The sequence below is a fragment of the Felis catus genome, chromosome B3 (genome assembly GCF_018350175.1).
Source record: "Felis catus isolate Fca126 chromosome B3, F.catus_Fca126_mat1.0, whole genome shotgun sequence".
NCBI classification, from domain to species: Eukaryota; Metazoa; Chordata; class Mammalia; order Carnivora; family Felidae; genus Felis; species Felis catus.
In genome coordinates this window covers 45464849-45477747 of record NC_058373.1, presented here as the reverse complement: position 1 = coordinate 45477747, position 12899 = coordinate 45464849, and the positions used below count along the sequence as shown (strand labels likewise).

Here is a 12899-nt window from a genome sequence, read left to right as displayed (position 1 = left end):
TGGCTATGCAATTCTAAGAGGTGTTTTAGAGGGGATTACAAAGCAGGGAGAATTTTACTCCTACGTGGAGGCAGGACAGGAACATCAGACAGAGACATGGACAACATAATCCACAAAGCAGAGTACCACTTGGGGTGAGGACATGGACAGTGTTATCATCTTACTTAAGCTGGCTGACTTGAGATGGACCTCCCCAGACAATAGCAATCTTTGCAGTCCTTGCAATCCTGAATACTTTGAGTATACCCAGAAGGTGGCAATTTTGAGCATTCAACGAGACCAGAATATGAAGCCAAGTCCTCCAAGGAGGAGAAAAATGCCCCTACCTCCACCCTCTGTTTTTTAGGGAATAAGCTCAACTGAGAATCCAGACCACTTGGAAGTGAGTCATTGTAACCTTGATGATCTGGGCCCCTTGGATCTGAATGTGACAGTCTTGTGACTAGATTTTCCAGCCCAGAGCTAATCCTTATCCAGGACCTTGAAGTGAAGGCATGAGTCAGAAGCTTCACACAGACATTGCTAGCTGGGGCCTCATAAGAATGGCATCTGCTCTCTGCCTTCCATTCTCTGCTCTAGTGAACTCAATGCAGAGATCGTCCAGGGCTACTAAATGTCTCTGGTACTGTGAACATGACTGTCCCTAGTCTGAGAGGACTCTATCCTTTAGTTCAAAACCCAGCTTGCACCTAGCATCCTTCTCTAAACCGGAAGTCTTCTCTTGACTAGAATCTTCTCATTATGCTGTGAGGTTTTAAAAATCATTTCCTTTATTCCAGGCAGTGTTCTTGCCCTCAGGGGCTGGGGAGGCAGGCTTCCATACAAGAAACACTCAGGAAAGAAAGCCAACGACCAGAACTGACAACAACCATCGTTTCCATCAGGCTGGGGTTGTTGAGGGCACTGTGAGAAGGATGAGCAGGATTTGCAAACACAGAGCCAGGGAGGAGGCATAAACAGGCACATCTAGGAGTTCACTAAGAATGAAGCAGAGATGAATAAGCACGGGGCATAAGGAGGGCACTGAAGGAGCAGTGTAGCCGATCAGATACATTTTGTGCTTATGATGTTTCAGGTAGTGTACTAAATGCCTTGACAGATTACTGAATTTAATATCACAACCCCACCTTGACATAGGTACAAAGATCCCCATCTTACAGATAAAGCAAATGATGCACTGAGAGTTTAGGTAACTTGCTGGCAAACACAAGCTAGTAAAAGCCAGAGCTGGGATTTCAACACAGGCAATGGACCCCCCCCAGAGCCCTGCTGTTCATCATTTGATGATCCTATTGATTATAAAACTGTGGTGGTATTTAACTGATACTTAAAAAAATTTTTTTTTTAGTGTTTATTTATTATTGACAGACAGGGAGAGACAGAGCATGAGCATGGGAGGGGCAGAGACAGGAGGAGACACAGAATCCGAAGCAGGCTCCAGGCTCTGAGCTGTCAGCACAGAGCCCGATATGGGGCTCGAACCCACAAACTGCGAGATCATGACCTGAGCTGAAGTCGGACACTTAACCGACTGAGCCACCCGGGCGCCACTAACTGATTTTTAAAAAAATAGTTTAGTGACTTTCTCAAAGAATGACATGATTAAGTGTGTTTGACACAACCTTTAAATTCAGAGTGTAATTAGGGACAATGAATTTCATCATACAAAGGCTCAGATGATACAGTGCACTCTCCACAGGGACTCCCCCAAAACACCTTAAGAACTCCTGATGTTAAGACACCACGGGGTCAGAGATGCCTGTAATTTGCAGAAGGAGGGGCCTGCAAGATCCACTGAGGGCATAAGTTGCCCCCATAATACCCAGCAGAATTTCAGGTACGTGAAGTTCCATAATTGGCAAGTATTGGGGTCCAGTCTGGAAAACAGTCATCGAAATACAGAATTTGGGGGGCGCCTGGGTGGCTCAGTCAGTTAAGTGTCCGACTTTGCTCAGGTCATGACCTTGCAGCCCGGCCAGTGAGTTCGAGCCCTACTCTGGGCTCTGTGCTGAAAGCTCAGAACCTGGAACCTGATTCGGATTCTATGCTTCCTGTCTCTCTGCCCCTCCCCTGCTGAGGCTCTGTCTCTCTCTCCAGAATAAATAAACATTAAAAAAAATTTTTTTTTAAAATCCAGAATGTGGCTCTCAATCATAAAATCTTCTCTGATAGTTTAATGTGTATTCTTCCAGATTCTGTTTAAAGCCACTTCCTCTTAGAAAGTAGCTGATTAGCATCTGCTGACTATGAAGCTATGGGGTACTTAATATCCATCACTTTTTTTCAAGCAGCAACATTACTTCTGCGCATCTTCTGTAACCATTCTGTTATATCTCACTGACCTCATCCTGGCCCAAGGGTGCAGTTTCTGACTCCTAGAAATCCCTGCCTCTTATAGGAATCTATAAACTTCCCCAAATAGAACAAACCTTTATTTTGCTTCCGGCAGTAGTTGGGCGCCCTTTCTTGTCAGCTTGCAGATTTTCCGGAAATAAAGACTTTATAAAAGGTCTGAAAAAGGAGAAAGAGAAGGGGTTAGCAATCAGTGGGTACCTCGGGGGGACAAAAGCCTGCTTCTGTAGAGGATGGGAAAGAGGGCTGTCCGGAAGCACATAACCTTGGATCCAGAAAGACCATCTGACTCAAAGCACCAGCCATCAAGGTGTGACCCGGGAAATAAGCAGTGAACAGAAGAAACGGAGAAAGAATTCTAAGATAGAAGCATCTTAGTGTCTAAGCCTGAAAAATTAAATTAAAAACTCTGCATTTTGAGTTTGCCTGCTCACTAGAACAGAGGTACACCTTGGCAAGAGGACACACAGAGAGGACTGGTACCGGTTTACCGAGTTAAGTGAGATAGACCAGAGCTCAGGAAAGTGTACGAATTGTTGGGGTCCAGTGCAGATTCTGCTTTTTTTTTTTTTTTTTTTAATTTTTATTTATTTTTGCAAGCGAGAGCAACAGAGCATGAGCAGGGCAGGGGCAGAGAGAGAGAGAGAGAGAGAGAGAGAGAGAGAGAGAGAGACACACAGAATCCGAAGCAGGCTCCAGGCTCTGAGCTGTCAACACAGAGGCCGACACGAGCCTTGAACTCACGCACCACAAGATCATGACCTGAGCCGAAGTCAGATGCTTAACTAACTGAGCCACCCAGGGGCCCCACAGATTCTGCTTTGATTGAAAGCAGGGTTTCTCCATCTCGGCGCTATTGACACCAGGATTCAGGGCTGGATAATTCTTTCTTGGGGCGGGGAGGGTTAGGCTGCCCTACGCAATGTAGGACGTTTTGCAGCATCAGTGACCTTTGCCTACTCGATGCCATTAGTACACTGCACCTCCCCCCTGCCCCTGCAAAAAACCTTGAAAAACTTATTTTAAGTAGGAGTAATTTTATGTGGAGTGATAGGAACTCACCAATTCTTTGCCAGTTGAATATATTTTCATTAGTCCATCTAATCGAGCTGCCTTTGTTCAAATACCTGCCTCACCAGGACACAGGGCAGGGACAATGTCACCTCATTGCCCCTGGTATCTAGAACACAGCCTGGTACATAGCAGGTGCTCAATCAGTATGTGGTGAAGGACCGAATAAAGTCACCCATGTAAACCAGCAATCTGACACCAAGTTCAATTCCTCCTAAATGGCTTTTGGGCTGTCTCAAATTTTCTAGGAAGTCTCCCAACAATCTACTTTTAACTTGATCAGACATGATTATAGATTTTTGAAGCCAGTGTGTTTAATAAACAATAGACTGTGTCTATAGGATAGGAGTTTTACATGGAAGCGTCAATAGCTCTCAAAGTTGTCATAAATTTTAATAATTAAAAAAAAAAATCTGAAAGCATGTCTGCACCTGACTGTCATAAAACCCACAAGGCAGAACTTGTGGTTTACCTGACTTTTTAACAGGAGCAAATCGATTTTATGTGTTTTCAAATGAAAACAAATTCAGAATCTCCAAAGTTGGGGGCTTCAGGGAACTTCAGCATGGAGAGATCATGGGGAGATGAGGGCCAGGGTATGGGCGTGGGGGGAAGAGAACTAAGTGGAGAAGAACAACTTTTGGCCAAAGCCTGAAAAGCATGCTTGGTTTTCTTAGAAAATGAGCAGACTTGGGGCTGTTAACTAAGGAAGTTAACCTTGATATTACAACAGTTCAAGTAACAGGAACTAAAAGGGCAGCTATTATTTGGAGGTCACTCTAAAAGTTGCAAAAGCTGAAAGACTGCACAATATTGTGCTTGCCTGGCTTATATGGGCCTGACCATGTAAATTATTCTTTATATCCATTACCTAAGGTCTTGGGAAACTTTGCAGGGAAGAGGGGAGGGAAGGACATAGCAGGGCTGGTCCTGGGAGCTCCTGAAGGTTGTAAGGGAAATGGAGGCCCCTACTGCTCCTACCCCTATAGCTTAGACAGGGTCTCTGGAGTTAAATCTCTGAGGCAATCCCTTTTGAACTGCCCCTCCCTAGTTTCTTGAACCATTTCCCAAGCGCTTCAGGGACACGTTATCTCACATCCTGCAAAGCCATTAGCCATTAAAAAAAATTGAGTGACCATGGAAAATTCTTGGGATGATATTCTAAGGGCAAAGTATCAGAGACCCAGAATGTTCCCTTCTTAGACAGCCAGAAATGGCCATCCCAACCCAACCCCAGGATAGCCACCTCTCCCTGATAATACTACTGAAAATGACAAAGCTAGGGGCCCTGAAGGCATGCACACAGCACATGGAATTGGGAGGCAGAAAGTGTTAGGGGTACATGGGATTGGAGAGGAAAAGTTATTTTGAAAAACCAAATTGTCCAATGAGCTGAAAGGAACAAAGTGCTGACCACTAACTGCCACAAGCTTTTTCTTAAATATTGAACATTTTATCAAACCTACATCCCATGTCAGGTAAGGTAAAACACACTTACAGCTCACTGCTCTGCATAAGCTCGATCAGATCCATAAACAGCACGTCACGGTTCCTTTCACAAAAGCCATCCATGTCATAAGATACCTGGCCAAGAACAGAAAGAAATCTAATTTTATCCTGTAAGTATTTCATTGAACAAAAAAATCCAAGTTGGCACGGCTATTCTTACCAGAGTGTGAATATTTCCAGATGTACAATTGGGATTTCATCATGAACTGTCACATTAAGGCTGTGCATGTTTTATTTAACTTGTTAGCTGACTTAGGTGGTGATGGTCTGTGGATGCTGATGGATGTAATCCGCTGCCTACATGGCTCAGATGATCTATGACCAGGACGTCAGCTACCACGATCACATAGCCCTTCTTCAGTGAAGCCATGGGAGTATCTAAGTAATAAACTGAATTCTTTCCCTAAATTTTCACTACAACAGAATAAAATAAAACTCCTTTTGCTCATTAATCCATTGCAATGGAGCACGTCATCTGAGTGCAATTTTTTTCTACAAATGGTGTCACAATTAGATCAATTCAGCCAAAAAATCATGCTCAGGGACCCTGGTGAACAAGAAATTAGATGGGTGAAAGGTGAGACCAGTGGATTTTCCATAGGACTAGAAGACTCTAAATATCATGACCTCAACTTACTTTGTATCACCGGCACCTAGACAAACCTGGTAACCAGCAGGCACCTGATGACCATGCGTCTTATGAGAACAAACATCAAAAGCAAGCCTTATTTACAGATAAGGAACACAGGCTTGTGACTGCAGCAAGAGGCAAGACACAAATCCATTCCTTCAGCAGGGTGATTCACGATTTAAAAACATGCAGTAGTGTATACAATCCTTTGTACTGCCTTTGCACATACTTCATATGTCCCATGCTGTTGAATGAATGAATGAATGAATGAATGCTGAGTGAATAAAATACAGTGAAGCAGGTGAAACTCTAGGGATATTGTTATCAGTTGGCTCATGAGAAAACAGATCACAGACCCAAAGGCTTAAAACATTAAGGTAGGTGTTGGAAAGGGTAACTTCTCCTTTCCCATGGGACCCTTGCTCTCTGGACATACCTTCCCAGCATAATGGTGAATAATGAAGCCTTGGTTCCAGCTGTTGAAGTGCTCGTGATTCCCAATCTGCATCTGAAGTTTCTGCAGCAGGGTCTGGTCCGCCCCCTCCCCCACTGCGTGCATCGTGGCACACACGTCGTCCAGGATGCTCATGATCCCAGGAGGGTTCTGGTGGTACCAAGAAGACAAAGTCCCAATTCAGTGACTGTTTAAAGCCCCAGTTCCGTGGCTTATGGGGTCTTTTCTTAAGCAAGGAAATAGTTCCCTAGACTCAAGATACCATCTTGAAAATCAGTCTTTCCCTCTAAGCAAAAATGCCATTAATAATCCCAAATGGGAGTTGCCACTTAGATCTAATGATGGAGGAAAGTCCATGTAAAACAAAAAAAAATTGCTTAACTTCCCAAAGTTCTATTCAGAGTCATACACAGATCACTATCTGCTGACTCCTATTTGTACTAAGTTGATTCTCAAAACCCAAAAGAAAAATGAAAACATTTTCCTTTGACCTTAATTCATTTCTTAATATTCACTTTCAGCCTGTTACCCACAGAGGCATGGTTGACACAGTTACAGACTCTATACATTCTATGTGTGACTTTTTTTTCACACAGCACTGGTTTATAAACAGTCTTCATGTTTTACACAGTCTTCATACTTAATATTTTAATGGCTATATTTTGCTGCTCTGCTATGCTATAGTTTATTCAACGACTGAATTGTCTTCGGATGTTTTTACGGTTTCCCGTTTTGGACTTTTATAAAAACCAAACCAAAACAAAACAGTACTGAGGAGATCTCTGCCTACATCTCTGTTGTTTTCTCTTGGTGAAGATGTATAAATGGTCAGAAGGCAGGGCCAATTTTATGTCTCTTCATACCCTATGCCATCCACGTTAGTTCTCACTGTCTCCTCTCAGAAGTCAGTAAAAACTTCCAATTGTAAATTGACATTCTATTCATATATACATGTTGGTATTACTACACATAAGTCTATACACAAAATTGATGTAATTGTAAACATTCTCTGCAAATCAGAGTTGTCACTTCCCCCATCCTAAAACAATGACACAGAGAACAGAAACCTACTCGACGTAAACCTGTGTGCAGTGAAGGGACACAGCAGACTGATACTTACAACTTTGTTCTCTATGAGGTCACACACGATTTTGTTATTAAAGTACTCAATGGGTGTCCATCTTATTCCCTCCTGAACATACTCTTCCTGAGGGACAGAAAGCGAGAATTTACATTACTACCCAGTGAAGGCTAGTTGGAGGTCAACCCAGATGACTATCAAAGGCACACAGGTCACCATGAAAGAGAAATTTGAATGCCCTTCAACATACAATGGGAATTTTCTTTGTTTTTCTAAGAGGGATAGAAAAGGGACATTTCATTGCTTGTTTTTTTTTTTTTTTTTTTTTTTAAGTAAACTCCATGCCCAACACAGGGGTCTACCTCACGACCCAGAGATCAAGAGTCACATGCTCTACTGACTGAGCCAGGCAGGTGCCCTATGCTTAGTAGTTTTTATATTTAGTTTGAACCATATGAAATTTATTACCACACTATCATTTTTGATATACAAACAATAGCAATTTAATATGGCTTAACCCATAGGTCCAGTTACAAAATTATCTCTTTGAATTTAACCTACGAACAGCAGTACAGATTAGTCCTTAGATACTCAAGGGCTCATCCCTCACTTAAGCCTGCTGCTCACTTAACTTGATGAGCACCACCCCATTCTCCTGGTTTCCCTCCTTCTTCACCAGTCTTGCTTTGTTAGCTTCTTTCCAGATCTTCATATGATGGGGAGACCCTGGGCTCCATCTTTCAGCCCTTCCTCTATTCTCAGCCCTGCTTCTCCAGAGGATTTTAATCAATCCCACGGTTTTAAATAGCACCTGGAGGCTAATGACCCCCAAATTTATTTCTCTGGTCTAGACTTCCCCACCGAGTTCCAGGGTCATGACATTTATATTAGAGTCTGTGTTCAGATGTGTCAAGCCTTACAAATGTAACTTGTTCGGTGGAGTTCTGATTCTGCATTTCCCCACCATTGCCAACCAACTGTTCTCCTAGTCTTAATCTTCAGTATATAGCCTCACCATGGGCCCTATTATTCAAGCAACAAGGGTAGAAATCAAGAAATCATCTTGAATTCCTCTTTCCTTCTTAGCTCATTGCTAATTATTTTGAGCACGTGACATTGACTCTCTTTCTAAAATACATATCGAATTGGACCACCTCTCACTGTTCTACCACCTCTACTGCTATCATCATCATCTACACCCCCATCATTTCTTTCCCAGTCTCTTAACTGGTTTTTAAACTTTCACTCCTTTTCCCCCCCCAATGTTTATTTTTGAGAGAGAGAGAAAGAGAGAGACAGAGCCTGAGCAGGGGTGGGGCAGAGACAGAGGGAGACACAGAATCCAAAGCAGGATCCAGCCTCTGAGCTGTCAGCGCAGAGCCCGATGAGGGGCTCGAACTCACAAACCATGAGATCATAGTTGGACACTTAACCAACTGAGTCACCCAGGCGCCCCTCAACTTCCACTCCTGTTTGCCTTCCCCTCATCTCACTCTAGAAGTCTATAGAGCCTAAGTAATCTTTTCAAAAACACAAAGCAGACCAGGTCAGTCTCTGCTCAAAACTCCCCCAGGGTTTCCCGTCATACTTACTATAAAATCTGAAGCTTCCACCACGCCCTACAACATTCCTGTATGATCGAGCCTCTGCCTACTTCATCCGGTCTCAGCCCTACCACGCCTTCCCCTGGCTGTTCTGCTCTAGCCGCTCTGACGTGGTGGAAGGCTACAACACCAGGGCAGGGGTTTATGTGGAAACCATTGGTCACTTCCATGACTTAACGTCCCCCCAAACAACCATTCATAGTGCAGCAGGTTGCATGTGTCCCCGAGATTTCATGTCCGCCTAAAACTTCAAAATGCGAGGTTTGGAAATAGGATCTTTGCGATATATTTAGCTAAGGATCTTGAAAATGAAATCATTGTGGAGTTAGGGTGGTCCCTTACTCCAGTGACGGGTGTCTTTACAAGAGAAAGGAGAGGGAGATTTGGGCGAAGAGGGACACAGAGAGAGAAAGAGCATGTGAAGGGAGAGGCAGAGACTGGAGTTGCTGACATAGGACAGAGACACCAGGAGCCACAGAAGCTGGAAGAGGCAAGGAAGGAGTCTGGTCCTAGTGACCCTCAGACTCAAGCTTTCTGAACTATGAGAGAAGTGATGTCTGTTGTTTTAAGCCACTCTGTTGACGGTACTTGGTTAACAGCTATCCTAGAAATCCAGAACAACATGGTATCCAGATTAAAAGCGAACCTGCATGGGACTTTGAGGAGAAACTAGAAGTAAGACATGTTACTTCACATTAGAATGAAAAACACCAGCTTTGTCTGTATTTAAGGAAGATTGGGAGTCGAGCGGATCTGAGAAAATCAAGTTTTTCCTTTGGAACACAGTCCATGCCATAGACAATTGGGGTTGGAACTGGGTTTCCATTTTCCACTCGGTCAATGAGTCAGAGTAGTAACAGCAGCCAGTAAGAAGTCCAATTTCACAACATCATTTGCTTAAAGGAGAAAGAAACTGTAGCAGATGGTGTTTACAATTCATAGACTAAAATGTCACACTGGCATATGGTTTTTCTGTCTGACTTTATTAAGTACGTTTCCTAATACAAGGCTAAAAGTTGAATCTAGTAAGAAAAGAGAGACATTTATACCTTTTAAACGAAACAAGTTAGAAATCAGATGAAACAAGAGCGACTGCTTACCTGTTCTGCCTTTAATGTCAGTTCAATAAAAATCTGCTGTAATTTTTCATTAACAAAATTGATACAAAACTGCTCAAAGCCATTTTTCTAGAAGAAAAAAAGGTTACTTGCATGTAATTGTTACTGCAAAATCATTATGAAGTCATTTCTTAAGTGATTTAGTGAAATGTTTCAGTGTGAAAAGTCTTAACAGAGATGTTGGAGGCATCAGTAGACAGCAACATAGTTTATATTTAGGGGAAACTAATTCAGTAAAGGTACATGAAGAACGTACAGAGGCAAAAATGAACTGCAGTGGGTTCCCCCCCCCCCCCCATTACCTAGAATTCTTTATTTCAAGCCAGATGAAATGCATCACCCTCCCGGGGCCCCAGATATTCAAAATGGTCTTACCTGGAATATTTCAAAGCCATAGATGTCCAGGACACCAATGTTGTATTCTTCATGGTCCTTCTCCATTGCTTTGTTGATGGACTACGAGAGAGTAACCAGCATGGCAATTAACTTTTCTTTCCTATTAGAAAGGGACATGCATGCGGGAAAGGAAAGCAAGACTGTACACAGCAAATTCTACTGCCTGCTGGAAACAGGATGGCAAGACGAGAGGTGATTTGCAGCTTAAAAAAAGAGTCTTGGTGCAAGGTCAAGTACGCTGGGAAACCACCAGGATGCAAAAAAGCTACTGTTGCTTAATGATGAAAGCCATTAACTTCTGGCACTTAGTTTTTCTCAGGAAGTCTAGAGAACTGGAAGAAAATGTCATCTTGGATGATGAAAGTCAAACCTATTTCATATAAAAAAAACCAATAAGACAACATCCATAAATATTATTTCTGTTGATCCTGTTCAGGAGCCATTTAATGCTTCCCTAACACAGCATGGGGTGGGGAGGGGGGGAGGGGGGATATCAAGGCAGAGACAATCTCTGTTCCCAGGAGCTTATAGAGAGGGTGAGCCAGCTACAGATAATAATGCCAGTAATTATTATTAAAGTGATAATAATAAAAGGAGCCTCCGTGTATTTACCATTCACCGGTGGCAGGCTTTGCTCAGTGCTTTCCATGTGTTTCCATTAATTCTTGCTACAATTTTCCCAACAATGGCGATAACATTAGAATCCCTAAGCCCGCCATGGGCTAAAGGCAGGGTCTAGGGGTCTAGGCCTAGTGTTCTGGATCGCTGTGAGAAGGGATGCGCAAGCCAATGGCTAGACTGAACAAGAGAGGGTGGGTGCAGGTTCTAGGGGCTTGGGGAGGGCTGCAGGGCAGGGAGGAGCACAGGAGAAAGGTTCCTGGAGGTGGTGAACACCTGGATGAATATGGAAGCACCAGAAGTGTTTTCCAGGCCAAAAAAATGATGTGGCATCTTTTGTGAGCTAATGGGTAATGACACACAACACTTAGCCCAGTGCCTGGCACATGGTCAATGCCCAGTAAATGTCCGCTCGAATTACATGGGGCATCCGTCTGCTTTCACCACACAAAACATAAAGGGCAGGCAAAAAGGAAATAAGGTGGTAAGTCTAGCACTGGAAGGCACACTGAATAAAGAGACAAGAGATGTGGGTTCTACGGTCAATTCTGCACCACTCTCTTGCTGAATGGCCTTGGGCAGATGCACTTGTACTTAGGCTTAAGATTCCCTTGTCAATAAAATGAGGAGTCTGGACAAGTAAAAAGCATGACTAATGTTTAGTATGACCCTGACCTTCCACAAGAAGTACACAGAATAATTACCCTATCCTGCCCTGCCCTACTCAACCCTAACCACACCTAACCACACTTTAAGCCATATAGATGGTGGCTGGATTCAAACACAAACTGTTTGGATCTAATGGGCATATTGTTCTTTGACTAGGGTCCCCCTAGGGTTCTTTCTAGCTTTAATATATCAAAGACAGAGAAGCAGAATATAGCTAGAACACTGTCAAATCACTTGGGTATAGTTCCTAGATTTATCACTTAATAGTAGCGTGATTTTGGGGAAGTTCCTTAGCGTCTCTGTGCCCAAGTTATCTGTAAAATAGGATAATAATACCCCAGTCACATGGTTGCTGTAAGAATGACGTGAGTTATTTTTTCTAAAATACTTAGAATGGCATCTGGCACATAGTAAGGGCTACGTAAGTGTTTGCTATTACTGTTCTACCATTTAGAGGCTATGGTGATTCAGAGACTGTCACTGGCAGTTCTATACTTCTGAAAGACTAATTTTCAGAATCTGTGATAGATAGCTAGGTAGATAGATAGATAGATAGATAGATAGATAGATAGATAGATAGAAGTATATGTGATTATGCCATTATAAAAACAGCCTGTGATAGTTCTAAAATATATCTAAAGTCTTTGACATGTTTCCCTTCAAAAGGTAGAACCTAATTCTCTTCCCCTTAACTGTGGGCTGTACTTAGTGACTTGCTTCTAGTGAATAGAGTACGGCAGGGTGTCAATATTTCAGTCCAAGTTTACAAATTAAAATATTTCTGGCTTCTTCCTTATTCTCTCTCTTAGATCACTCATTCTGGGGGGAACCAACTGCCATGTTGCGACAATCTTCAAACATCCCCAAAGAAGGCTCATGTAGCAGGGATGTGAGTCATCTTGCCAACAGCCATAGGAATGTACCATCTTGGAAGTAGATCTTCCAACTCTAGATGGAAGACTAGTAGCTCCAGTCAAGATCTTGACTTTAGCCTCGTCCCTGAATCAGAATCACCAAGCTAAGTCACTTCCTGCAGCAACTGTGACAGAATAAATGCTTATTGTTTTAAGCCACTAATTTGGGGCTGATGTGTAACATAGCAATATTTAACAAATACAGTATTCTAAAGCTTTAGGCTCGAAAGTCAACAAAGTTTCATGACCACGGGTCTCCCCTTTTTCTGTTCTATAGTTCTGGCTCTACTGAGTATTTTGTCCAGATGAAGCTGTTACCATATTAGCATCTTGCTGGGCAATTCTAGAAGTAAAAGTGGGATTCAGTGATCCCAGGGTAAAAGGATAACAGAGGAGTAAGCATTATAATGGTTATAAGGAATAAGCCAAAACATGAAAACAAAGCCCTTAGTGATTTTTATAGCTAAAATGTGAACTTGTGA

The 12899-nt window shown here is 42.7% G+C and overlaps 1 protein-coding gene across 1 annotated transcript in view; it reads right to left on the bottom strand.

Annotated features, from left to right (window-relative positions):
* The window catches only part of MYO1E (myosin IE), a 213178-nt gene that overhangs the window by 67485 nt on the left and 132794 nt on the right, over positions 1-12899 (bottom strand). Inside the window, exons 11-16 of the mRNA XM_011282905.4 lie at positions 10196-10276; positions 9803-9889; positions 7138-7224; positions 6000-6167; positions 4922-5007; positions 2430-2511 (exon numbers count right to left, since the gene is read on the bottom strand). Of these exons, the coding sequence (XP_011281207.2) occupies positions 2430-2511; positions 4922-5007; positions 6000-6167; positions 7138-7224; positions 9803-9889; positions 10196-10276 (591 nt within the window). The remainder of the gene's footprint in view (positions 1-2429; positions 2512-4921; positions 5008-5999; positions 6168-7137; positions 7225-9802; positions 9890-10195; positions 10277-12899) is intronic.